General features: G+C 40.9%; 1 protein-coding gene and 1 long non-coding RNA gene across 14 annotated transcripts in view; one reads left to right on the top strand and one right to left on the bottom strand.

Annotated features, from left to right (window-relative positions):
• LOC141080521 (uncharacterized) overlaps positions 1-26,479 on the bottom strand; it is a 200,467-nt gene that overhangs the window by 75,601 nt on the left and 98,387 nt on the right. For 4 of the 5 annotated variants that reach the window (XR_012228958.1, XR_012228959.1, XR_012228960.1 and 1 more), the window contains 2 exons: positions 2,483-2,625; positions 238-363 (listed from right to left, as the gene is read on the bottom strand). This is a non-coding gene — a long non-coding RNA (uncharacterized lncRNA). The other variant, XR_012228957.1, reaches the window with a different exon arrangement.
• The window catches only part of ELN (elastin), a 96,237-nt gene that overhangs the window by 60,898 nt on the left and 8,860 nt on the right, over positions 1-26,479 (top strand). For 2 of the 9 annotated variants that reach the window (XM_073565774.1, XM_073565768.1), the window contains 22 exons: positions 232-372; positions 945-974; positions 1,800-1,832; positions 5,010-5,042; positions 5,247-5,282; positions 8,439-8,471; positions 8,642-8,677; positions 9,576-9,611; positions 9,707-9,739; positions 11,939-11,971; positions 12,069-12,101; positions 12,295-12,327; positions 18,369-18,407; positions 18,687-18,818; positions 18,965-19,003; positions 19,111-19,257; positions 21,288-21,335; positions 23,181-23,318; positions 24,718-24,756; positions 24,857-24,988; positions 25,076-25,117; positions 25,871-25,927. In XM_073565774.1, coding sequence (XP_073421875.1) covers positions 232-372; positions 945-974; positions 1,800-1,832; positions 5,010-5,042; positions 5,247-5,282; positions 8,439-8,471; positions 8,642-8,677; positions 9,576-9,611; positions 9,707-9,739; positions 11,939-11,971; positions 12,069-12,101; positions 12,295-12,327; positions 18,369-18,407; positions 18,687-18,818; positions 18,965-19,003; positions 19,111-19,257; positions 21,288-21,335; positions 23,181-23,318; positions 24,718-24,756; positions 24,857-24,988; positions 25,076-25,117; positions 25,871-25,927 — 1,323 coding nt within the window. The remainder of the gene's footprint in view (positions 1-231; positions 373-944; positions 975-1,799; positions 1,833-5,009; positions 5,043-5,246; positions 5,283-8,438; positions 8,472-8,641; positions 8,678-9,575; positions 9,612-9,706; positions 9,740-11,938; positions 11,972-12,068; positions 12,102-12,294; positions 12,328-18,368; positions 18,408-18,686; positions 18,819-18,964; positions 19,004-19,110; positions 19,258-21,287; positions 21,336-23,180; positions 23,319-24,717; positions 24,757-24,856; positions 24,989-25,075; positions 25,118-25,870; positions 25,928-26,479) is intronic. The other 7 variants (XM_073565769.1, XM_073565773.1, XM_073565770.1 and 4 more) reach the window with 7 other exon arrangements.

The following is a 26,479-nucleotide window of genomic DNA, read 5'->3' as shown; positions in this document are numbered from 1 at the left end:
AACCCATTGTCTCTTCTGAGTCTTGTGTTCCCTTTTAGACTACAACCTGTAAGCACTTGTTCACATCACTGTCACACAACGTATTTTACAGTATGAGTTTAATACAGCCTCTCATATTTTATTGTCTTTATATAAGTTTTCCTTACATTGTCATGACTCAAGTGGACAATTGGACAGAGGGATCATGCAAAGTGATGGAAAATTTTACAGAGTAAATAAATATTTCCTAAGGTGTACCTGGGGTTGGCGTAGTCCCTGGAGTAGGAGGAGTGCCAGGAGTTGGTGGCATCCCTGGAGTTGGTGGCATCCCTGGAGTTGGTGGCATCCCTGGAGTTGGTGGCGTCCCTGGAGTTGGTGGTGTTCCTGGAGTTGGTAAGTTATACAAAAACTACTTAAAGAGGAACTTTCACTTGCTTGAAGAAATCAGTTAAACAACTTGCAAAACTATCTGAACTCCCCTGTTTGTGCTTTTACAGTTCGCTCTTCATCAACCAATTACAAACTTTTTCCCATTTGTTCTTCTGGAGCACTGTATGTGAAATTTATGATTTGCAGTCAAACTGTATGTTTCTTAACATTCTTCTCTGTGGAGCGTGTGCCTTCACCCCTCATGCCAAGACTTGAAGTCTATCAGTGTAAGACACTGCCGAGCTGTGTTTGCCAGAATCTGAGAAGAAGGGGTGATAGCACACACCACCACAGAAAACTTTCAAGAAACTCCCAGTTAGACTGCAGAGAAGAGATTTCACAAAGTGCGCTCCAGAAAAAACGAATGTGAATATCTCTGTAATGGACTGATATAGTGCAAAAATAAGGCATTAACTACATTTTTTTCAGCAAGTGATAGGTTCTCTTTAAGATGATCACATATTTAAATAATAGAATTAATCTTGCTTTGGTAAAATAAGTTATTTTCCTGTTTTTTTAATCTTTTTAATGTGTAGGTGTTGGTGTTAAACCACCTAAGACTGGAGGTGAGTTGTTGGCAAAACTATGCCCATTCAATGTGATAAAAACCTTGTAATGAAAAATGTGTGTAACTGTTATGTTAGTCACTAGACACGGATTAGCCGTGAGACAGAGTGATCAAGTGGTCCAAGGTCAAAAGCCAGGAAGGTATGTCAAAGAAAAAGTATAAAGCAAACGGATAGTCAGGAGCAAAGTTTGGAGTCTGGTAACTAAAGTCAGAATAGGTAAAAGGCAAAATGGGTTGTACAAATGGGTAGTCGAAAGACAAATCCAAGGTCCAGCAGCAAAAGATTAGAATATCAAAATACAGAGCATAGAGTGAGCACACCACTGAGCTGAATCTACAATTGTTAATGATAACATTGTCAACCAGTTAAATATACTGGCAATTATCTGGAAAGGAAAACACCTGGTGGAATCCTAAAAACAACACTGACAGACTGACATGACCCTTCTATTCATAGGGCGGCTGACCTGTTACTCAGAGCACTGACAGCCTGACACGCCCCTTCTGTCCATAGGCCATATGAGCTGTCACTCGCAGTGTCCACAGGACACAGTCAGTGGCGGAATCGTGACAATAACTGGGCACAATTACACAATTATGTCAACCATATTAAACAATAGTAAACTAGCTGTGTAAGAGTTAGAGCTAGACTTTCCATCTTACAGGGCAAAGATCCATTTCATGGCCTTAGCCCTCTGTCTAAATAGTGGCTTGTTGGCACCCCCTCTTTCCTACAGTAAATGTCCTGCCATACTATTACTGTAAATGAATCTTAGCTAAATATGAAATATTAAATAGTTTGAATGTTCTTTTCTCATTACAGCTGGCTATGGCATTGGAGGACTTCCTGCAGGAGGTGTGTGTTTTATTATATGCACTCAATAACTGATAGGAGACATGTAGCTAAAAAAAAATACTTGTTCCTGTCTTACAAATAAATATACAGTATATTTGTAGCATATGTGTCTCAGGAGATAAGCACTATCCTTCGGCCCTTCACAATACTGTATCTGACTGTATCGAGGTCATCCTTTTCTGCATTTCTGTAAACTCACACTGTGGGGGTCTTCTTATCACAATTACATGTATCAATCATTTCTAAGTTTATAATAAAACACAATAAAAAGCATGCGCATAAAATACTTATATAAAAGTTGGGGTATAAACACGTGTGGTAGTCACAAAGCAAAATGGATCAGCTCTCTATCCCACATAAAAAATCAAAGTTAGTAGCAAATAAACATAAGAGTATAAAAATGTCTAAAATCCAAAGGATACTGTCCACATTGTGAAAAATAATGATCCACTGTTAGTGCAGTAAAGTCTCAAAACACCAGAGCATGAACTGAATAGTTCTAAATGGTACCTGTAGCAATGATGTAATAGAAATCCTCCTTCCGGTGGGCGATATACAAAGGTGTGCTGTGGTTAACAGCGTGTGACCAAAAAATATTCTTTTAGGATACAGGGGCTGTCCCGGCCGGCGGCAGCTTCTTGTCAAAATACCTTCAGCTTGAACGTGGCTTAAAAGGTCCAACAGTGCTCCCGGCGTACTCCCGGCATGAGTTGATTTCTTGAGCAGTCCAGGACTTTCGTGACGTCAGTCAGCATGTCACTCAGCCGTCTAATCTGATTGTACTATTGCAGTGCTGAATAACATTGAAAATGAAAATGGTAGCCTCAGTCTGGGAATAATCATCTAAAGATTTTAGTGACATGGAGGTGTTGAACCTACAGTATCAATGTGACTGTGAAATGATTGATTGCCTGTTCACAGCTGTTACACAACCTTAGTAACCGAATTTTTTTAATTTTTCACACACTGCAATCAAGGAGGGCAGATTAATACTCCTCTGTCCTAATTTTGCTACTAAAAATAAATACTGAAACCAAGGCTTGTGTGTCAAAGAAGGTGTGCTTCCTGGCTTATGAGGACAAGCCATTAGCGACATATTTTTGCAGTTCATTTTCCTTTGTGCTAGTAAAAAAATATATGGAAAAATCTCCACATTCCAGAAATTTAAAGCAACTGTTTACCTCGCAAAGTATGCATGTTGTAAAAAAAAATTTTGTTATTTTTCATACTTCTTGTAATAGTTTAATATTGGATGTATACACACCACCTGAATACAGCAGCCAGTTTCAGGTGCTTAATTTTGGAACTTGAATATGGAAAAAAGCAATATAGGAAATACCAGCATTGAATACAATCCAAATCTCATCAAAAATTCAACATGTCAAACAGCATAGACAAGAATTAAAACATAACCTTCACTAAATATCAGACTAAAATAAAAAAAAGTCACCCAAAGTGAATAAATATAAATGTATAGGTTAAGTCACAGTCAAGAGTTCAATAACCCTTTGGAATTGCATGAACTAGCCCTCTCAGGAAAGAATGATTTCTACTTGCAATGGCTAAAGTGAAACCAACAAGATACCAAAATATCACGTTGTAAACCTAGGAAAAATTCCACATAACTTCTCATACAACAACTTAACTATTTTGGTTGCATATAGTGATAATTACTAGAAATTAGGTAACATTAATACATAGTTACCACAAAAATTGTCATAGTAATAAGTGAGAATAAAAGGAACAATCTCACCAGTTTAATGATCGGGTGCGGGAGGTGAAGAAAATCCTTAGTCCAGGATGATCCATAGAATGCATGGGGAAGAGAAAGCCCTATAGAACCCTAAAGGGCTAACAATAGTCTATCCCCAAGACTCCCACCCTGACAAGGGCAGTCCACAGCTACCCCTGCATTAAACAAGCCCTGCCCTCTCCTTCATAAAATGTCCCAAACTTGAATTTGCTCAGCTTTTCTTGTCCTGTTCTTTTTAATTACTGTCATCTTCTGTTTGCACCACCTCTGTACAAACTTCAGCAGGACAGGCATCTGCCTCCAGAAAGGCATAACTTTTGAAATTTCTTTACAATTTAAGTAGCCTAAAAAGTTCATTATTGCAGTCTTGCTAAAAAGGCCTTTCACCATGGCAAAAGTAGCCAGTTTTTTTGTTGTTTTTTTTGTTTGTTTGTTTGTTTTTTCTTCAATCTGCCATACAGTACCAGATACATGGGTCTTTTTTTATTTGGTGCTAATTTTTATAATCTCTACCAAGGGGGAGTGACTCACAGGGTAATTTATAATCTATACCAAGGGGGAGTGGCTCACAGGGTAATTATGCACAGTAGCCTAAATACCCCCCAAGGCCACAGACCACAGTCAAGGCCAATACCTCTGGAACAACATAGCGGATTTAAAGAAAAGCCCAAAATAAATGGGAATAAAACTTTTCTCTATGCAGAGTAATCCAAAGACATCCCCTAAAGAATCCTTTGAGCAACAGGCCACAGACAAAGACCATAAAAGTTAACACCGAATAAACAAACGGAATGAAACAAGATCCTTTGTAAATGGGTTTAAATTATATTTTTGGGAAAAAATTGTTGAAGCTGGGGAGTTCAAATTCCTAAAGATTGTCTTATCTCTTATTAAAAATAATCATTTTGCTAAGAAAAGAAGCTCTTACTAGTATTTAGTAATAACCTCCAGACTTTCTTGGTCTAAAAGTCCAACAGGTTCAATCACATATTAAGAGGTTTCTCCACAATTTGCATTGATGACTTATTTCTTTCATATTTCCTCACTATCTGATGAGCGGAGTACAACCACTGGAACTCCACCAATGCCTATAATGAAGAGACCAGATCTGCCAATAGCACTAGGTTGGAAATAAGACTTTTCTCTAAAAATGTTGCTGTTATTTATCGACATGCTCATGCTATCTTCATTCTGGGTATCAGTAGAAATTCCAACAGTTGGATTCTCACAAGTCAGATATGTACATCTAACAAAGCAGACATTTATGGAATATCCTGATACAATTCCTCAATGCTCTTTATGGTCCAACCATTTGTCTAAATTTTGTGTTGATGCAAATTATTTCACAACTATTCATTTAAAGGGGAAATAACACTTCCTATTCCTTCCTAATACACTAAAATGTTTCTTTATCTGATATGTAGTTGGAGTTGGACCTGGTGGACTACCATATGGAGGTTTGTGTATTCTATCATTATCTGTCTTCAATCTTCATTTCCAGAGCAGTAATCCAACAGAGGTTGTATTGGACAAAAATATGTAATTATGCTCAAAGTTAAACCCCTACTTATAATCTGTATCTCTCTATGTTTTACATAACTTCTTGCTATTTTATAAGCTCTTGGTAGCCTAGTTAACAATGTCTATTTCTTTTTCCACAGTTGGTGGGGTTGGTGCTGGTGGATTTCCCGCAGGAGGTTGGTATTTAGAGTGTTGAATTGACATTTTTGATAATTCCTTTGTAAACATCTTTGTATATTTTTTTAACTATGTACTTCTGTACTTCTTACTTTTAATATGTATTTATAAAGAAGTTGTCACCTTCTTATCACTTATTAGCAAGAAAAGATTAATTTCTATTCCTGGTCTAGTAAACTTTAAAGCTTGAAATTGGCATATTGATATGCTGTGACTTGACTTCGAGCAGAATTTCAGAGGTCTCTGTGAATTGGAACATTTTGCTATTTGATCACAAAAATATGCATTGGGCAATTTCACACATTGCCAAAGATTGCATCGGCCAGAGAGTTGTCTCATTAGATCAGACGGGGCTGCGCAGTATTTCCCATAATGCCTTGCAGCTATTGCATCATATGTCTAATTCAGTCAATCAGAGGGGGGTCTAATGCATGGACTTTAAAGATGAGTGCAGGAAAAGCAGCTGCCGTTTTAGGATTTAACAGTCTATGTATAGAATGTCAGCGCACACTGCTCATTCTTCTTAAAGATAAAGGTCTAATCTGATTGTGGTGTACTACTGCAGCTCGGAAGAACATTGAAAATGAGAGATGTAGTCTCAGTCTGTGAATAATAATCCAAATATTCAAGTGATAGGGAGGTGCTGCACCTGCAAAGTCAGTGTGACTGTGACTTAATTGATCTGTTCTACACTACTTTAAAAGCACTTTAATAATAGCATTTTTTTTTATTTTTCACACACTGTAATCAAGGAGGGCAGTTTAATCCCTTAGTGACGGAGCTAATTTTGACCTTAATGACCAAGACAAATTTTTGAAATCTGACCAGTGTCATTTCATGTGGTTTTAACTCTGGAACGGTTCCATGGATCCCAGTGATTCTGAGAATGTTTTTTCATGACAAATTGTGTTTCATGTTAGTAGTAAATTTTGTTTGATATGATTTGTGTATTTTTCTGAGAATATCAAAAATTTGATAACAAAAGCAAAAATTTCACAATTTTGAAACTTTAAATGTTTATGCCTTTAAATCAGATAGTTAAACCACACAAAATAGTTAATAAATAACATTTCCCACATGTCTACTTTACATCAGCATGATTTTTTAAGAATAATTTTTTTGTTAGGAAGTTAGAAGGGTTCAAAGTTGATCACCAATTTCTCATTTTTCCAACAAAATTTACAAAGCCACATGTGACTTTGGGGGCATATATATGACAGAAAAAAACAAAACTTACATCACTCTAAAAACTGCACCCCGCAAAGTCCTCCATGGGTATAGTGAGGACTTTGAACTTAAAAGGTACTTTTAAGGTACTAAACAGGATTTGACAACATTTGGTCATCATATCGAGTACGTCGTTATTAGTGTTGAGCGCAAGTGGTCGCTACTCAAATTTGCATCGGGTGCTCGGGTATACACTGAGTATGGTCTAGTGACATGCTCGAGTTCCCGCCCTGCATGTTTCACAGCTGTTAGATACTCAAAAAAACATGTGGGGACAAAAGTTTTCCAAAAATTCAATTTAGGATAACTTTGTAAATTATTAGATAATTTCAATATTGCAATCCCTCTAATTTTTAAAAAAAAATACTTGTAAACACTCTAAGGTCTCTTGGGACTGTGTTAAACCCTTTTTGAACTCTTTATTGCACAAAGTCTTAAGCCCCCATCACACATAGCGATCTCGCTAGCGAGATCGCTGCTGAGTCACAAGTTTTGTAATGCAACAGCGATCTCACCAGCGAGATCGCTGTGTGTGACACTGACCAGCGACCGGCCCCCCTGCCGGGTATCGCTGTTCGTCCTGGAATAGCCAGGACATTTTTTTGATCGCTGGTCTCCCGCTGGCCAGCACGCATCGCTGCATGTGACAGGCGGGAGACCAGCAATCAGCGCACTGTAACTAAGGTAAACGCAGGGTTTCTAAGCACCGGGCGGCGCTGAGAAACCCGATGTGTACCTTAGTTACAAGCGCGCTGGTGCAGGGAGCTGGTAACCAAGGTACACATCAGGTTTCTAAGTGACACATGCACCTTAGAAACCCGATGAGTACCTTAGTTACAAGCGCGCTGGTGCAGGGAGCTGGTAACCAAGGTACACATTGGGTTTCTAAGTGACACATGCACCTTAGAAACCCGATGAGTACCTTAGTTACAAGCGCGCTGGTGCAGGGAGCTGGTAACCAAGGTACACATTGGGTTTCTAAGTGACACATGCACCTTAGAAACCCGATGAGTGCCTTAGTTACCAGCTCCCTGCATCAGCGCGCTGGTAGCTAAAGTACACAGTGACTCCGCGTGCTCAGCGCCGCTGGTGCTGATCGCTGGTGAAGCTGTCTGTTTGACAGCTCACCAGCGATCATGTAGCGACTCACCAGCGATCCTGATACATTGATATCGTTGTTGGGATCGCTGGTGAGTCGCTATGTGTGACGGGCCCTTAGTAATGTCCAAGTGTCTTCAATAATTTTGAGATTATCTTATAATTTATAAATTTATCGCAAATTGAATTATTGGGAAAATTTTGTTGAAGCTGGTGAGTTTGGATTTCAAAAGATTGGCTCATCTCTAATTAAAAATAATGATTTTGCTAACAAAATAAACTCTTACTAGTTTTTGGTAATAAACTACAGACTGCCTTGGTACAATGCTGATCACAAAGAACACTCATACCTCTCAGTAAAAAGGTCCAACAGGTTCAACCAAATATTGAAAGGATTTTCCACAATTTGCATTGATGACTTATTTATTTTACATTTCATCACTATCTGATAAGTGGAGTACAACCAATGGAACTCCATCAATGCCTATAATGAAGAGACCAGATCTGACACTAAGTACTTACTAGGTTGGAAAAAACACCTTTCTAGAAAAACGTCACTTTTACTTATTGAATCTCCTGCTCTCTTTATTCCGGATATCAGAAGGAATTCCAACAGTTGGTCTCTCTCTCAGATCAGACATATACTGCTAACGGATCAGACTTTTCTGGAATATCCTGATATATACAATACCTCAATGCATTTTATCGTACAACTATTTAAGGCTAAATTTTGTTTTCATGTAAACTACTTTACAACTGTTCATTTTAAAGGGAAATAACACCCCTATTCCTTCCCAATACACTAAAATGTTCTTTTATCTGATGTGTAGTTGGAGTTGGACCTGGTGGGCTACCATATGGAGGTTTGTGTATTCTATCTTTATCTGTTAATCTGACAGCAGCTGTATTGAACACAAATATATGATTAAGCGTAAAGTAATTCCCCTATTTGTTATCCATATCTCTCTACTTTTCAAATAACGCTTGCCATTTTGGAAGCTTTCAGTAACTTTGTCTCTTTCTTTTTGCACAGTTGGTGGGGTTGGTGCTGGTGGACTTCCCGCTGGAGGTTAGTATTTAGAATATAAAATTGATGTATTTGATAATTCCCTTTTATGCAACTTTGTTGATTTTTTTCTATATCTATGTACTTGCTACATTTAATGTATATTAAAAAAGAAGTTGTCCTTGGATAAAGTTAACATCTTACAATTAAAATTAAAAAATAAGTTGCAGGCTTTTTTACATACAAACCTTAAAGGTCCGAAATGGCTCAGTGTTCCCTACCTTAACTGATGACTGCCCACGTCTATTTTTCTCTAAAGCCAATAGAAAAATGAAAGAAGTGATTATTCTGTAGAAAAACTTGACGCTGCGCTAGATTGTGCTACTGTTTTATTCTTAAGTGTTTTATTAAAATGTTACAAAAATGGAAAAAATAAAAATTGCCAGTTGATTAGATAGTAAACATAAAATTAAAAACATAAAAATATTATCAACCAACAAGGACTCTCAATTTGTTTGTTTTTTTATCATGGTAAGGCTAGTTTCACACTAGCGTATCTTACATGCAGCGCACGGTGCCACTAAGCCCCGCCCCCTGCCCGCCCCATCCGGTCATAGGATTTTTGCGTGCGCTGCGCACTTTGAAGGTGCGCCGTGTGCGCCGAACGCACCATGTTGCATTTTGGCGCGCTCGGCGCACCTTCAAAAGTGTGCAGCGCATGCAAAAATCCTACTAGCGCACGGTCTGTGCACCCTATGCTAAAGATAGGGTGCGCAGATCGTATGCAGCCGTGTGCGATAGTAGGAGGAGATGACCGGATGGGGCGGGCAGGGGGTGGGGCTTAGCGGCACCGTGCGCTGCATGTAAAATACGCTAGTGTGAAACTAGCCTAACATGGTACAAAATATATATGTATATATAATTGTTTTGCCATTGTCCTAAAATCTGTTTCCCACTTTAGCAGGTGGTTTAGGTGCTAAGCCGCCAAAGACTGGAGGTCAGTATTCATTTCTGGATAGGAGATTGTTGCACCCAATAAAATGTTTCATTATTTCAGCCAACTTTATTTTCTATATCTTTTTAAAATTTTAGGTGGTTATGGTGTTGGAAGTCTTGGTGCTGGAGGTGGGTAATGAAATTCTTTAAAAAATTTTCTCCTCCATGGTTTGAAAGAAACGTGTATGAGCGCATTGTGCTTTTGTTGTATTTTTTAATTTGTCTTCCTATACTTCATTCATTTTTTGGTGCAGATTCGAAGCAGCATTTTTAATGCATTTTTTTAGTACAGAAAAGTTCTGATTCTGCATTTAAAAACACAGCTGCATTTTGCTACATTCATGTTTTTCAAGCTCCCCATTAAAGCATATTGAGGAAAAAATGCCCCAAAATATGCACAATTCAAGAGCATCTTTAGATGCACAGTGGGCAGGAGTTTTCATGAAATCACAACCGATGTTTGGACAGGTAAACATAGCAGATATTCAGAGTCATTAGTATAAACTTATAATTACTTCAGTATATAATATATATATATATATATATATACACACACACATCACCGCGTCTCTGAAGCCAGGTGTACGCTTCCCGGCTTCAGAGGTGCACTGCACATGACCAGAAATTCAGAGTATGGCTTTTTGACAGCTATCTCTGAATGCACAGGGAATTTTGACAATCATTGTTCAGGACGCCCCGATGGACTCATTAGGTCAAAAAGCCATCTTCTGAACTTTTAATCATGCGCAGTGTGCCTCTGAAGCCGGGAAGTGTACACCTGGCGTCAGAGACACAGTGACCCTACCAAAATGAGCGAGATTTGTAGAGTTCCCATCAACTAATGAAAGCCCTAGTTAGCATAAAAAATGGAGATAACATAAATGCTTTTTATAAACCTAAGTTTTATATAAAAATTTTATCTAAGGCTTGTTAGGCAGGGAATTTACTGATACATAAGTGAATGGTACTGGGTTAGAAGACATGAGGGACCTGACAGGTTCCCTTTAAAGGGGTTGTTTGCTTTGTTATAAATATATATAATAAATATGCGATACACCATGTATCACCTCTCTTCTATGTGATGTCAAGCCCCGGTGGGTTAGGTAACCTCTTATGTGACCAATAAATTCATGGTTGAATGTGCGCTTCCATTATTAACAATCCAGCGTGCAAACCCCGAATCCACTTCTTACAAGCAAACTAGAACCTATGTTACACTACATCTGGTTTCTAGTGCATATGAGCCTGATAGTGGATAAGGATCATGTGCATTGTCTACTAATTTCCAGGTGTGCACATTCAGATGTTGTATTAAGGGCATGTCACACTAAGCGATATCGCAAGCAATATAGCTATAACTTGTGACGTTATAGCGATATTGCTAGCGATATCGCTGTGTGTGATACTTACCTACGACCCGCTCCCCTGCTGGTTATCGCTGATCGCGCGTGAACGTCCAGGACTGTTTCTCGTCGTCAGCTTCCTGCGGCGCTTCCTGCTGTGACGACGAGCGACGCGTGGAGCCGGGCGGGAGGACGCAGGATCGCCTGGTGTGACAGGTAAGTAGCGACCCCCGTCCCCAGCGATGTCGCTAGTGAGATCTGCCTGTGTGGCAGCTCACTAGCGACCACTTAGCGATGTACCAGCGATCCTGACCGCGTCATATCGCTGGTCGGGATCGCTGGTACATCGCTAAGTGTGACAGTACCTTTAGTCTAGCCTGATGAAGAGACCTGAGTAGTCTCGAAAGCTTGCAATGTCTTACCATCTTTTCAGTTAGCCATTAAAAGGTATCAACCACTGAGGACTCTCAATTCTAAATATTCTTAATTCAGATAAGGACATGTGGGTTGTGTCATAGGTCATCTGATCCCGCAGAGATTGGCATTGCATGGATGAGAAGCGATGCATGGTGAGGACTGTCCATGTGTAGTACAGCACCCGATGATGCGGAGAACATTACTTCTATTGTGTCATATGTTAAATACATTTATGACAAAGTGTCCAAGCCCTTTTAAGCCCATCTGCAATGCGATATTCTATTTACTAGCAACTTAATCAAATTCTACATGGATTTTGGCCGCGAGGATCTACACATTATGTACAACAAGATCTGTATCCATTCAATGTCGCTACTGCAAATCTGAACCATGGAGGACGTGTGGATGTTTAACATGTCCCTTTTCTTTTGCATGTGTTTCTTACATTCTTCTATGATATACGTCTATGCGCAAGCTTGGTGGATGAGACATTTTCTATGACTTTCTAGAAATAATATTTAACAGGTCGTTATTCAAAATGTTTATTTCTTCATTTTATTTTCCTTAGCTGGTGTTGGACCTGGTGGCTACCCAGCAGGAGGTAATATCACACAATGTACAAATCACAAACAATACTTGTAAAAATTGTGATTAGTTATCTTAAAATGTCTTTTTTTTTCCTTTCATTTTATGTCCAGTCGGAGTTGGAGCTGGAGTTGTACCGGGAGGAAGTGAGTAATTCAGCTTTCTCATTTAGAACTTTTACCATTGTTCTTTTTCTAGATTAATTTAATTATTACTTGTATTCAGCTACATGAAACACTTAATTTATAGAGTCATTAACTTTGGTAATTGGGAATCTGGGTAGTGTTGTAATGTCAGCAGCTTCCTTTAATGGGTCATATATTTGTTATTAATTTGCAGTTGGTGTTGGTGCAGGAGGAGTCCCAGGGGCCGGTATGTAAGGTCCCTACTGTTCATAGAAAAAAAAAGATAACCATTAAATTACGGTACACTGTCAGGATCTGATCACCACAAAATGGATGAACAACTGGTGGAGAAAGGTTGAACTTGATGGACCTAGGTCTTTTTTCAACCTATGTAACCATGAGGCTATCATCCTTTTTGTTTATTCTTCATGAATCAAAGCTCAACATTACCATCTATTATGTGTACTCTGAGGTTCTTTATCAGCTTGACATGCAAAATCCAGCATATAACTGGGTCGCCCTCCCAGGGCTGTGGGGTACTCGGTACCGGGCCGGTGTCAGCGGGATGCGCCACAGCAGCGGCGACCCGGCCCGTGGCCCCGGGCGCCCAAATCAATGGGGGAATGTAAATGGTGAAATGTAGTTAATGGAATAGTTCATGACTAGAGTTGAGCGATACCGTCCGATACTTCAAAGTATCGTATCGGATGGTATCGGCCGATCTTTAAAAAAAGTATCGGTATCGCCGATTCCGATACCGGAAGTCCCATTCAAGTCTATGGGACTTCCGGTATCGGAATAAGAAAAACCCTTTCCTGCCCTTGTACAGCCTCTCTGGGGTCTGTACGGGCCTTTCGGGGGACTGTGCCGGCCTGCCAGGGGGTCTGTGCAGGCTCCGGTGGTCTGTGCCGGCCTGCCGGGGGGCTGTGCAGGCTCCGGTGGGCTGTGCCGGCCTGCCGGGGGGCTGTGCCGGCCTGCCGGGGGGCTGTGCCGGCTCCGGGGGGCTGTGCCGGCCTGCCGGGGGGCTGTGCCGGCCTGCCGGGGGGCTGTGCAGGCTCCGGGGGGCTGTGCCGGCCTGCCGGGGGGCTGTGCCGGCCTGCCGGTGGTCTGTGCCGGCCTGCCGGTGGTCTGTGCAGGCTTCGGGGGTCTGTGCAGGCATCGTCCGATGGGACTACAAGTCCCATCGGGCGATGCCTGCTACCATGACAGTGATTGACACATTAGCCAATGATGGGACAGTAGTAGTCCCATCATCCGGCTAATGTGTTAAATGTAAAAAAAAAAAAAAAATTACATGCTACATACATACAACATGCATACTACATACATGCTACATTCATACTACATACTACATACATGCTACATTCATACTACATAAATACTACATGCAACATACATACTACATATATACTACATGCATGCTACATACATGCTACATACATACTGCATGCTACATACATACCAAATATATACTACATACATACTACATGCATGCTACATGCATGCTACATGCTACATACATAACACATATATACTACATGCATGCTACATACATACTACATGCTACATACTACATATATACTACATGCATGCTACATACATACTACATGCTACATACTACATTTATACTACATGCATGCTACATACATACTACATGCTACATACATACTACATATATACTACATGCATGCTACATACATACTACATGCTACATACATACTACATATATACTACATACATACTACATGCATGCTACATACATACCACATACATAACACATATATACTACATGCATGCTACATACATACTACATGCTACATACATACCATATACATACTACATGCATGCTACATACATACTACATGCATGCTACATACATACTACATGCTACATGCATGCTACATACATACTACATGCATGCTACATACATACTACATGCTACATACATACTACATATATACTACATGCATGCTACATACTACATGCTACATACATACTACATATATACTACATGCATGCTACATACATACTACATGCATGCTACATACATACTACATGCTACATACATACCACATACATACTACATATATACTACATGCTACATGCATGCTACATACATACTACATGCTACATACATACTACATATATACTACATGCATGCTACATACATACTACATGCTACATACATACTACATATATACTACATACATACTACATACATACTACATGCATGCTACATACATACCACATACATAACACATATATACTACATGCATGCTACATACATGCTACATACATACCATATACATACTACATGCATGCTACATACATACTACATGCATGCTACATACATACTACATGCTACATGCATACTACATACATACTACATGCATGCTACATACATACTACATGCATACTACATACATACTACATGCATGCTACATACATACTACATGCATGCTACATACATACTACATGCATGCTACATACATACTACATGCATGCTACATGCATGCTACATGCATACTACATGCTACATACATACCACATATATACTACATACATACAATACATTCATACAATACATACATAGACATACAGTACATATAACATAGAGTAACATACTTACCAATACTTGTCACATTGTTCCCCGAAGCCATTGTCTTTTCCGGAATAAATATTAACATAACAAACCAGAAAAATACTCACCCACGATCCGAAGCAGTCCACGAGTGTGTCCCACGACGATCTTGGGTAGAGAACTGCAGCATCAGCTGTTGCTGCCGTTCTCTACGGGCTGCAGGAATCCAATGACGGAAGGTAGGTATCCTTCCGCACTGTATTCCTCCGCCACTTAAAAAAAAAAAAAAGTCCCTAGTCTCACTTTATGCCATTGCTGTGTGGGAATTTCCCACGCAGCAATGGCATAAAGTGAGACTAGGGACTTTTTTTTTTTTAAGTGGCGGAGGAATACAGTGCGGAAGGATACCTACCTTCCGTCATTGGATTCCTGCAGCCCGTAGAGAACGGCAGCATCATCTGATGCTGCCGTTCTCTACCCAAGATCGTCGTGGGACACACTCGTGGACTGCTTCGGATCGTGGGTGAGTATTTTTGTGGTTTGTTATGTTAATATTTATTCCGGAAAAGACAATGGCTTCGGGGAACAATGTGACAAGTATTGGTAAGTATGTTACTCTATGTTATATGTACTGTATGTCTATGTATGTATTGTATGAATGTATTGTATGTATGTAGTATGTATGTGGTATGTATGTAGCATGTAGTATGTATGTAGCATGCATGTAGTATACAGCATATGTAGTATGTATGTAGCATGTAGTATGTATGTAGTATGTATGTGGTATGTATGTGGCATGTAGTATGTATGTAGCATGCATGTAGTATGTATGTAGCATGCATGTAGTATGTATGTAGTATGTAGCATGTATGTAGTATGTATGTGGTATGTATGTAGCATGTAGTATGTATGCAGCATGCATGTAGTATATATGTAGTATGTAGTATGTATGTAGTATGTATGTGGTATGTATGTAGCATGTAGTATGTATGTAGCATGCATGTAGCATGCATGTAGTATGTATGTAGCATGCATGTAGTATGTATGTAGCATGCATGTAGTATGTATGTAGCATGCAGTATGTATGTAGCATGTATGTAGTATGTATGTAGTATATATGTAGTATGTATGTAGTATATATGTAGTATGTATGTAGTATATATGTAGTATGTATGTAGCATGTAGTATGTATGTAGCATGCATGTAGTATGTATGTAGCATGTAGTATGTATGTAGCATGCATGTAGTATGTATGTAGCATGCATGTAGTATGTATGTAGCATGTATGTATGTAGTATACATGTAGTATGTATGTAGCATGTAGTATGTATGTAGCATGCATGTAGTATGTATGTAGTATTTTTTTTTTTTTTTTTTTTTTTAACATTTAACACATTAGCCGGATGATGGGACTACTACTGTCCCATCATTGGCTAATGTGTCAATCACTGTCATGGTAGCAGGCATCGCCCGATGGGACTTGTAGTCCCATCGGACGATGCTTGCACAGCCCCCCGGCAGGCCGGCACAGCCCCCCGGCAGGCCGGTACAGACCCCCACAGGGTGCACAGACCACCGGCAGGCCGGCACAGCCCCCCGGCAGGCCGGTACAGACCCCCACAGGGTGCACAGACCACCGGCAGGCCGGCACAGCCCCCCGGCAGGCCGGTACAGACCCCCACAGGGTGCACAGACCACCGGCAGGCCGGCACAGCCCCCCGGCAGGCCGGTACAGACCCCGGGCAGTCCACACAGCCCCCCGGCAGGCCGGCACAGCCCCCCGGCAGGCCGGCAGAGACCCCCGGCAGGCCGGCAGAGACCCCCGGAAGGCCCGAAATGACGGCGCATCATGATGCGCACACACCGCGCATCATGATGACGTCAGTCTGTCAATCAACTTTGAACTTCCGATTCCGATGCCGAATTCCGATATTGAAAAAATATCGGAAGTCGGTATCGGAATTCCGATACAGCAAGTATCGGCCGATACCCGATACTTGCGGTATCGGAATGCTCAACACTATTCATGACGCCACCTGTGGTGTTCAGCAAGTAGGATGTTAGGCCGACGCTGCATGCAGATCCTCTGGGGCTGGTGGTGTGTTGCAGCCTAGATGGTGTAGCTCCCCACAGGTGAAGCTGTAGCCCCAGGGCAGCATGGATGCAATGGAAGAGGAGAGGTGCAGGCGGTGTGGAGAATGGTACCCAGCTATAGCGGTGCGGAATGTGTTAGCGCACAAATGAATGGAGGACACCGGGGCTTGTAGTTTCAAAGCTTTACTCACAGTCCGCTGTACACACACAAAGGTGCCTGCATCCGGGCTGTGTCCTCCGGGTCAGAGACTCAATCAACCTCTGGGCAAGTTAGGATTCTCCCCTCCAACACTCCGCCAACATGTACCTTTCTGAACGACTCCTCTATAGCGCCTTAAAGTGTGAAGATCTCCTAGTACTGAGTTACACTGGAGTTCCTTCTGTCAGATGTTCCCAAGAACTCTACTTGTACGGCAGACAGCTGTAGCCTGCTTCGGGAACTCCCTTCTCCTGAGTCCCGGCTCTTTATCCAATTGCTGTTGTGCCCCAAATCTTAGATGGGAGTAGTGCATTTACAGCCAACTACTCCACCGGTGTCTGCTGCAGAATGATTAGTGTCCATACAACCTCGGGGACTGGGCCCCGGCCTTGCGCTGAGAACCTATAGGCAGGGTTCCTCCTCTAACCCACGTCCTCTCTGTTCTCTCTACTCCTTCGTTCCATACTTGTCTTTCTTTCTTATGGAAGCTTAGATTTCAGTTCTATGTCTTTCTCCTTCTTTTCCTTTCCCGTGCCAGCTGGCTCAGATCACTGAGGCAGCTGCAGCACTCCTTCCTCCATCCCTTCTTCCAGGGATCCTCACTCCTGTCTCAGTGACTTCCTACCCGACTGACGTTCTGTCAGACTGACCAGTCCTCCTACACTTTCCCACTCTTTTATGTATCTTAACTCCACCCACCTCCCAGCACGTCCAGTGTTCCAAGCAGGGAACCACCAAAGGTGCTCTGCTACCCTCTGAGCAAGGAGCCGCAATGTGGTTATCCAGAACTACCCTGTTGTGTGGGGTGCGAGCGTTGGAGTGTGGAAAGGTGTTCCCACCTTACCCAGATGGTGGAGCACTACACCTTAGGAGAAGGTGCAGTACCTCTGTGGCGACTGAGCCTCAGGGGCGCCACATAACAACTACAGATCCTTAGTAGTAGTCAAAACACCACAAAAAATGTTTTATTATTTGGCTACAGGAAAGCTCCCACCACCTCTCCTGACCCATAAGGATGGTGATTGATGAGCTCTTGTGTATCATGTGTATATAGACACAGCAGAGATGCAGGGTGAGGTGGAGTATTTTGTAAAGTCTTTCAGTCCATGTAAATGCCAAAATTCACAACATTTTTATGACATTTTGGCTACTTGAAGTACAGACATCTAGCTCTAATCTTCTGCACTTATGTAGAGCCCCTTGAATGTCCATAATATATTGTTCAACTCCAAGCCTGAAGCTTATATAATTTATAGGGCTATTGAGCCTCAGGTATAATTTAAATAACGTATAAAACATAATAACACATCACAACAAAAGTAAAGGCTTTATCATTAATGAAATTGAAATATATGGAAAATTGATACATAGATTATGAAATGTTATTCTCTCTGTGTTTCCATCACTTCTTCAGGGCTTTATCCAGGAGCAGGAGGCAAACCTCCCAAACCAGGTGAGCATATTGTCATCTGCGGGATGTCTAGATTAATGTTTCCCAAACTCCAGTCCTCATGGTCCCCAACAGATCATGTTTTCAGGATTTCTTTAGTATTGCACAATTTCCGATGTTTTGATGATAATTCTATCACCTGTCCAATAATGAGGAAATCCTAATAACCTGATCTGTTGGGAGCCCTGAGGACTGGAGATTTGGAAACACTGGTCTAGATGGAAGTAAAGGTTGGAAATTATGGGTTTCTATATTGATTCATTACCTACAATGTGTATTTAGGCTATGGAACTGGAGCAGGAGTATTACCTGGTGGTGGAGTAGCACCAGGTGGTGGACTGGTGCCTGGAGCTGGAATTGGAGGTGGATTAGTTCCTGGAGGTGGATTAGTCCCTGGGGGAGTAGGAGTTGGAGGTGAGAGTTCATAGTCCTTATGTTCATGTATAAAGAAACCTGATTTATATCGTACATTTCAATGGTCAATAAATAAATGTATTCTTGGATATTTGGTTCCGCTCGTTATTTGGCTTCAATACTTTATTTTTTGTTTTTTTTGTCAGGCCTGTACCCAGGTGCTGGAGGAAAACCACCCAAACCAGGTAAGATAATTTCACCAATTGATATCTTGAAATCATAAATTTAGTGTTTTATATGAACTTTTTTGCATTTAATTTTGACATTTTATCACTTAATTTTTTTCTTAAAGGTTATGGTGCTGGTGTTGGAGTTGGTAGTCTTGGAGCTGGTGCTGGAGTTGGTGGTCTAGGAACTGGTGCTGGTGTTGGCGGTCTTGGTGCGGGTGCTGGATTTGGACTTGGTGCTGGTGTTGGTGGTCTAGGCACTGGGGTAGGAGGTGTGTAAATTGGTGCATTGTACAACCGTTTTAATCTAAGGCACTGGTAGGATAAGGCATAACATCTACAGTATTTTTACATCACTTCAACTAGTTTGAATTTGACCTGAATAAAATTTGATTTGTCCCTGGATCAATGCAAAAAAAAAAAACGATAATTTTAGGTTCTATGAAAAGAATGGACATGATAAATGGAGATCTTCTTATAATGAATTTATAGTAATGAAAAAATGTACAGTGTGAACAAGGATTCATCAGATAACAAGCAGAAAAGGAAATGTAGAGTTTTCACAGCCGCCTTGGCAATCACCCTTGTACAAGAACATGCCTTCCAGACCTAATTAGCAGTACATATACTTTATATAGTGTTACACAATGAAAATAAAAGTTTCCAACAGTTAAACTTTGATACATTAGTCACAGTGAATATCAATGAACTGCTGAAAAGCGCTGACAGTTTTGATGTGGGGAATGTACTAATATCATTTCACATCCAACTGAAACAAAACAGAAAAAAAAAATGTTCAAAAATTTCTTGGAAAACCAAGACTAGTCCGTGATGGCACGTTTGACCCCAGGTTAGTTGACATCTTTATTAAAGGCAATGAAATGTTGCTGGCTGTTTGCAGATCTCTTGTTCCCTAGGGCTATATCACTAAAAACCATGGAAACACCCAAAGTTGGCAATCACTCTAAAGGAGAAAATTATTTTAAATCTTAAATGAGGAGCCAAAAAGACTTTGAGTCACCAAAATTGCAGCTGTAATGTTGCTATCGGCTGCTTACTGGATGCTGCAGAGACATTAAGCATGTGGCTCCGTTTCTTCTAAGTTGGAAAACTATGTCCACTCTCCAAGGAAAACGTACGAGCCAGGCATAAGAAATCAGTGCAGATAAATAGATGTTATGTGAAGTTTATTAAATGCTAATTTGTGGAATATTTGAAAATTCTCCAGTTATTGAGATTCTGAGGACTTCGTATACAGCAGAAAAATACAGTAATTAAAACGTGAACTAAAAGTAAAGTCAACACGTCAATGTCTAAACCTTGTCTGTAACGTATGTGCGGCTTGTTGCAGTGAAGCTAAGACCATCCTCAGCTGCGATGAAGAACGTTTGCTTAGGCCACGTTCACATTTCAGTTTACAGTTTGGTGCTAGATCTGTCATGACTGACAGCAATGACACCTGACCGATGTGAGTGACAATAATTAGATCCATAAATCACAATGGCTCTAGGAATGGCAAGTGGCAGTGTAACTGAGCCCCCTTCATCTTCATAGGCTGCATGGAGCACACAAGTGAGCCTATCACTGTGCCGGGTCAAGAGCCGCTAAAGTCATCATTTCTTTCATCCAGCTCAAAGACCAGTCCAATGCAACAACTGATGCATAAGATGCTAGAAACAATCACATAGAAAACATTAAAATCAGTTCTGGCCTCCATTTTTTTCTGGCATTTCAGTGCCACACAGGAGGGACACAATGCTGAATGGACGTACATATGTGAATGCACTCTTACAGTACGGACCAAGTCAATGTTCCTATGGAACTCTGAATTTCTCAGACCAGTCACATCCGCAGATTGCAGATATGATTGTGCATCGCCTTGGTCAGGTGCAAGAACTGCCTGCTTTATACTGTACATGCACTAGCATGGTCTGTGAATCAGACCAGATACAAAATGCTGCTGAAATATTGTTATCACAAACCTGAGGACCAGGAGTGGAAATTTCCCCTATGAACTTGCACACAGGCTGATATTGGGTCTGTGTGCTATTCTTTCTCCACAAGAACAGCACACAGACCAAAAATACGTTCAGCTGACGATACCCTAATACAGACAGTAACTCAGGACCAGTATAAGATCAGAAATTGAATGCATGTACAAAGTTATTGAATTTTTAATTTGGATTGTATCTATATTTAAATAGTAGTACAATGTGGACGCAATGTTTTAGGGTACTGAAATTAATATTGTAGCTACACAGAAGAATTGTAAATCTGGAATTCATTTTATTTATCAAATTAGGTTTTCCCGGAGCTGGAGTTGGTGCAGGAGGCAAACCACCTAAGCCAGGTAACCGTTAAAGAGTTTATCCTGAGTCAGTTACTGATCTAATAGATATTTAGCTTGCAATGTCTTCACATCCTAGTCCGTCCAGATGTCTCTGGATCCCAGAATTCCAAGCGGGGGAAGTACACCGTCCACCATATTGGGACACCCAAGTGATGGGTGTCTCAATATGGAAACTGCTGGTATGGAAACTGCTGGTGATACCAGCCTCTTGCGTGGTAACACCAGCAGAACACCGTCACACCACACACACACAAATACACACTCTATATGCCGTACGCACCACACACACACACACTGTATACGCCATATGCACCACACACACACTGTATACGCCATATGCACCACACACACAGACACTGTGGAAGCCGGTCACATTAAAGGGGTTTTCCCACAAATGAAAGTTCATTTTAAAAATTTTCTGTATGACCGTGTACGGAGCATACCACATCTCCTGGGCAGGGGAGGAAGCAAAAGACAATACTGACATTACAGCAGGGGATCACAGAGGATTCATTTTGTGAGTAAAATATTTCACTGACTGTTTTTAAACAATATTTTACCTCACAAAATGTGTCCTCTGTGATCTCCTGCTGTAATGTCAGTATTGTCTTTTGCTTCCTCCCCTGCCCTGGAGCTGTGAGCATATGGGGGGAGAGATTATCAACGCTGCAAAGACTGCCCCCATCGTGACATTACCGCCCTCCCGATGCAATAGCATCGGGCCTCCATCTAGTTTTGTCATAAATGCTTAAGGTTAATGCTCCTAAAGATCCCAAATATACCTTTATTGCTAAGGTTTACATTGTTGTATATCTTTCTACTTTGCTTCCTGTCCTCTGGCACCAGGTCTGTTGTCACAGCGATCACTTCCTCTTCACAATCCTCTGCTCCCTTCTGACTACATTTCCCATCAACTGCTGTGCCAGGCTGCAAGCCAGCAGTGAGCACAGACCTGTAACTCTGACTAAACCTTTCCCACTCAATCGTCTCCCAGCTTCACACACTGCATCAGCACCATCTTCTATATAGGGCACTGCATGGAAGAGAAGTAATGTATAAAGCCCTAGACTAGCAGTCCTGACAATAAAGATTATCCGCTACTCCCCCTCACTAACATTGATGGGATGGATGGATATATATATGGATGGGATGGATGGACGGATGAATAGGATGAATATATAGATGAATGGATGAGATGGATCGATTGGATAGGGAAAGATATGAAGGTATTCACATTATAAAAGGGAATACAGCAGTGTGTACATACATTACACAGTGTAAACAGCAGGGTGTGTACATGTGTATATACCCTGCTGTCTACATACAGATACAACAGAGAGCTGGGTCTGCAGGAGCAGCATTCACAGACACAGAGTGAGTTCTGCTGAATATAGCCCCGCCCACAAGTGTGACAAGCCCCACCCACCTGTCAGTTTCCAGAGCCCGGAATTGAGGGAGATTTTAACTGGACAACACAGGAAGGAGCAGCTCAGGTCACAATAGGATTTGGCACAGAGAAATATTTAGTGAAGTGCTTATCTATAGCAGTTAGTTCACATGAAAAGGAAGCATTATGACTAGCATGGCTATTCAGGGATTAAATATAAATAAATGAGCAAAAATACAGTGGAAGCAACCAACAGAAAGCATTAGGAAATTGTCCAAACTGAACAAAGCTCCGAACTTTATTTCAATAATGCCAATTTACTAACAAGCCATTGTACTGGTTATTTGCTGGTGCGGAGCCAGCCAGGATATTCTGACAATTATGGTACATAAATCTACTTCTACATTTCAGCTGGACATGGAGCTATGGGATCAATGATTTCTTACAATTCTTTGTAGGTTATGGACCTGGAACTGGATTATTAACTGGAGGAGGTTTTGGACCTGGTGGTGGATATGTGCCTAGTGCTGGTGTAGGACCTGGTGCTGGAGTAGGACCTGGTGCTGGGCTTGGGCCCGGTGGCATAGGTGGTGCAGGTGAGATCAGAAAATTAATGTTTTTTAGATGTACGTAGGTGTTATACCTATGAAAGACATTTCTACAGAATACTTTCATGAGAAATAAATCAGATATCTGTACGGGGATCAAGCAGCTAGGAAATCAAAAGTTGAATCAAGCCGGTATCTTCTCCTGTTTCTAGAAAAGTCATTGTCCCATGATTATTCTTCAGGGGCGCACTGTTCCCTACCTTCCTGCTTGCTGGGAGGTGGTGAGATCCTGAACATTGAACATGACAGTGCTCTCTTTGATATATGGCCTCTACAACATCGCAGGAGCACAAGGGGGAACTGGCATTCTACAGAGCAGAGCTTGTAAGCTGTAAAGCAAAGAGCTTGTAAGCACACTCTCCTCCTATAGGAAACTGCCCACCTCTGATAGACTGCAGAGGTGGCTGGTTATCTAGGCAACAAGCAGTACAATAGTGTTTTTACCAGAATTACTGAATTTTACCCATTTCACAATCGTTAGATGGAACCCCAAGAAATACATGGTTGCCAATACTCCAGAGCAAGTTTTTTTTTTTACTATTCCCCTCCCCTTGCCCTGATTAACAAAGAAGGGCCCCTGTAAAGTCATAATGTCCATGGAAGGTATTTGAAAAATTGGTTGCCTAAACATTACATCCCCTGAAGAGGCTCTAGTTTTTCTTTGAGGAGTTTGTCTCGAGTGACCTGTCTGTGGCCTCTGCATTTTTTTCAATTTGTAAATGGTCCTGAGAATTTAACACTAGCGCCAGATACATATTGTAGTGCCAGCATACCGCAGCCTGTCTGGCCAAACACTTGTGAATACCGTACATTTTGGACAGAGTTTACATGATAAAAGGGATACGGATCGTAAATCTGTTTGGTGTTTGACAGCATGAAGAACAGGTCAAGTGCTTGCATTAATTGGCAGACGGTTGCACTGGAGCGATGAGGGGGCTAGCCAGAATTATAATATATTCCATCAGAAGGTTTTACTAGGGAGCAGTGGGGCCAAAGACATATGGATCATTCCATAGGATTGGAACCATTAAAATGTGTCATAAACATCAAAATAAAGAAAAAATAAAGAAACTTTTTGCTTGAAGTAAGCCAAACTAGCATCATTGAGAAATAGCTGGGAAAATGGCATTTATTGTTATTGCCTGTCTCAGTGGAGTTTTAGTGATAGGAACCAGATTGCAGGCAGCTGGAGGAAAACAAGTTAATCACAGACTGTATAGAAAATGCTCAAATACCAAGAATAGCAATAAATATGTGGTGTTAGTGAGAAATACTGACAGAGCAGCTGTATCATGAGGACGTTGTTTTATGGCATATATTATGAGCAGTCATTGAAAGAATGCTTCAGCAAGGGACAAAAGGTCAATACAGGTGTCATTTTTTGCAGGCCAGTACCCAGGAGCTGGAGGCAAACCACCCAAGCCAGGTACGCTGGACACCATATTCTCTATAATATGTAATAGTATTATATATATATATATATATATATATATATTATATTCGCTTTTTTTTTTAAACTCTCCAAGGTTATGGTGCTGGCCTTGTTTCTGGAGTGGCAGGTGGAATCGGTGCAGTTCCCGGGGCTGGTTTCGGCCCAGGTGCTGGTTTTGGACCTGGTGCTGGAGCTGGATTTGGCCCTGGAGGCATAGGAGCTGGAGGTGAGCGTTAACATTGAAGCTCCTCTGTAAGGTTAGAAGGTGAAAAGAGTCAGATGTGATAATATTTTTGTGTTTCTTTTTTATTAGTAGGCCAATACCCAGGAGCTGGAGGCAAACCACCTAAGCCAGGTAAGGAAATAAAATCCTGAAAAATCTGAGCAAGCCTTTAGTGAACATAATTAGTGTTCAATCTAGTTAGATCTGGATCGTGGTATTGATGAGGTCTGAGTGCATTGGTCACCAAAAAACAAAGCAGAAGCATAAGGGCCGAGATGAAGGGTTTTATCTGTTCTGTCCATTGCTAACCCCAGTACCAAAATGACACAAGATCTCAAAATCTGTCCACTTCAGATATCTATTGCTGATTGGCACCATGTTGAATCCAAATATGATCTGACTTATGGACAAACCAAGCCCTTTTATCTTTACCTAAGGGAACAGGGACCAAGTCTGTTAAGAAGAACCACAAATTGTGTGGAGACAAACACCTGTCATTGTAACCATCTATTGGGGAGTTTACAGCCTTTGTTGCTCACCACAAAATGTCCAATGTCCTTCCCATACAGGCCTTCTTTTAATCCATCTCAATCACCTCTCCCCACTAGCTGTCCTCAACCACTTCATGTAACTCCTGCTCCCATTATAGTCTTTCGAGATCCCAGCATGTACATCTTGCAGAACGACCCCATCAGCACGATAATTTAATTGGCATACCTGACCATTTCATTGGGAGCAGGGTCTTTTTCCTAAATTAAAATCCCATATCCAACATATAAACATTGTGAAATGCCTAAAAGTCTAATATCATAATGAATCTACAGGTTTATATACAGTACTATGAAATCATTATACCAAGTCTTGCTTTATTATTCCTTTTTTTAGGCTATGGAACTGGAAGTAGTTTAGGACCAAGTGGAGTAGGCGGAACTGGTTTTGGAGGTATTATTTTATCCATATACTTAATTAAGTAAAATCTATCCTGGATATTATTGTGTTATCCTAAGGCCCAGTTCAGACGAGCTTATGCAAAATTGTCCATTTTTCAACCAGAAAAAAAACTGACTATGTTCAAGCTGTATTGTCATACATGTATAATCCGTTATTCCATCCGTATGCCATCTGTTTTTTTAACATGACAAATTTAATGAATGAACAAAAGTTAAATACTGTTTACAATGTTAATAACTGTAACTGATCCGAGAAAAACACATGATATATGGATGGTCACCCGAATGTAATCAATTTTTTAAGCACTCAGTGGCATATAACAGGCATGACTAATCTGAAACAAGAAGTAGAGTAAAGTTTTGCATACGGACAACACACGGACCGATTGTACACTTGAATAACAATTGGCTACATACCGGTATTTCCAAAAAGTCCACCTAATTAAGACTGAAATAATGGGGGTAGATATTAATGCCGCTCCAAAGAATTAATGTATAGCGATAAGACAAGAAGAAGTTTTATTACGTAGAAAAAATATACACT

This window comes from Dendrobates tinctorius, unplaced genomic scaffold (assembly GCF_039654945.1).
Source record: "Dendrobates tinctorius isolate UK_male_01 unplaced genomic scaffold, ASM3965494v1 ptg000016l, whole genome shotgun sequence".
Lineage (NCBI taxonomy): Eukaryota > Metazoa > Chordata > Amphibia > Anura > Dendrobatidae > Dendrobates > Dendrobates tinctorius.
This window is presented reverse-complemented; position numbering and strand designations above follow the sequence as displayed.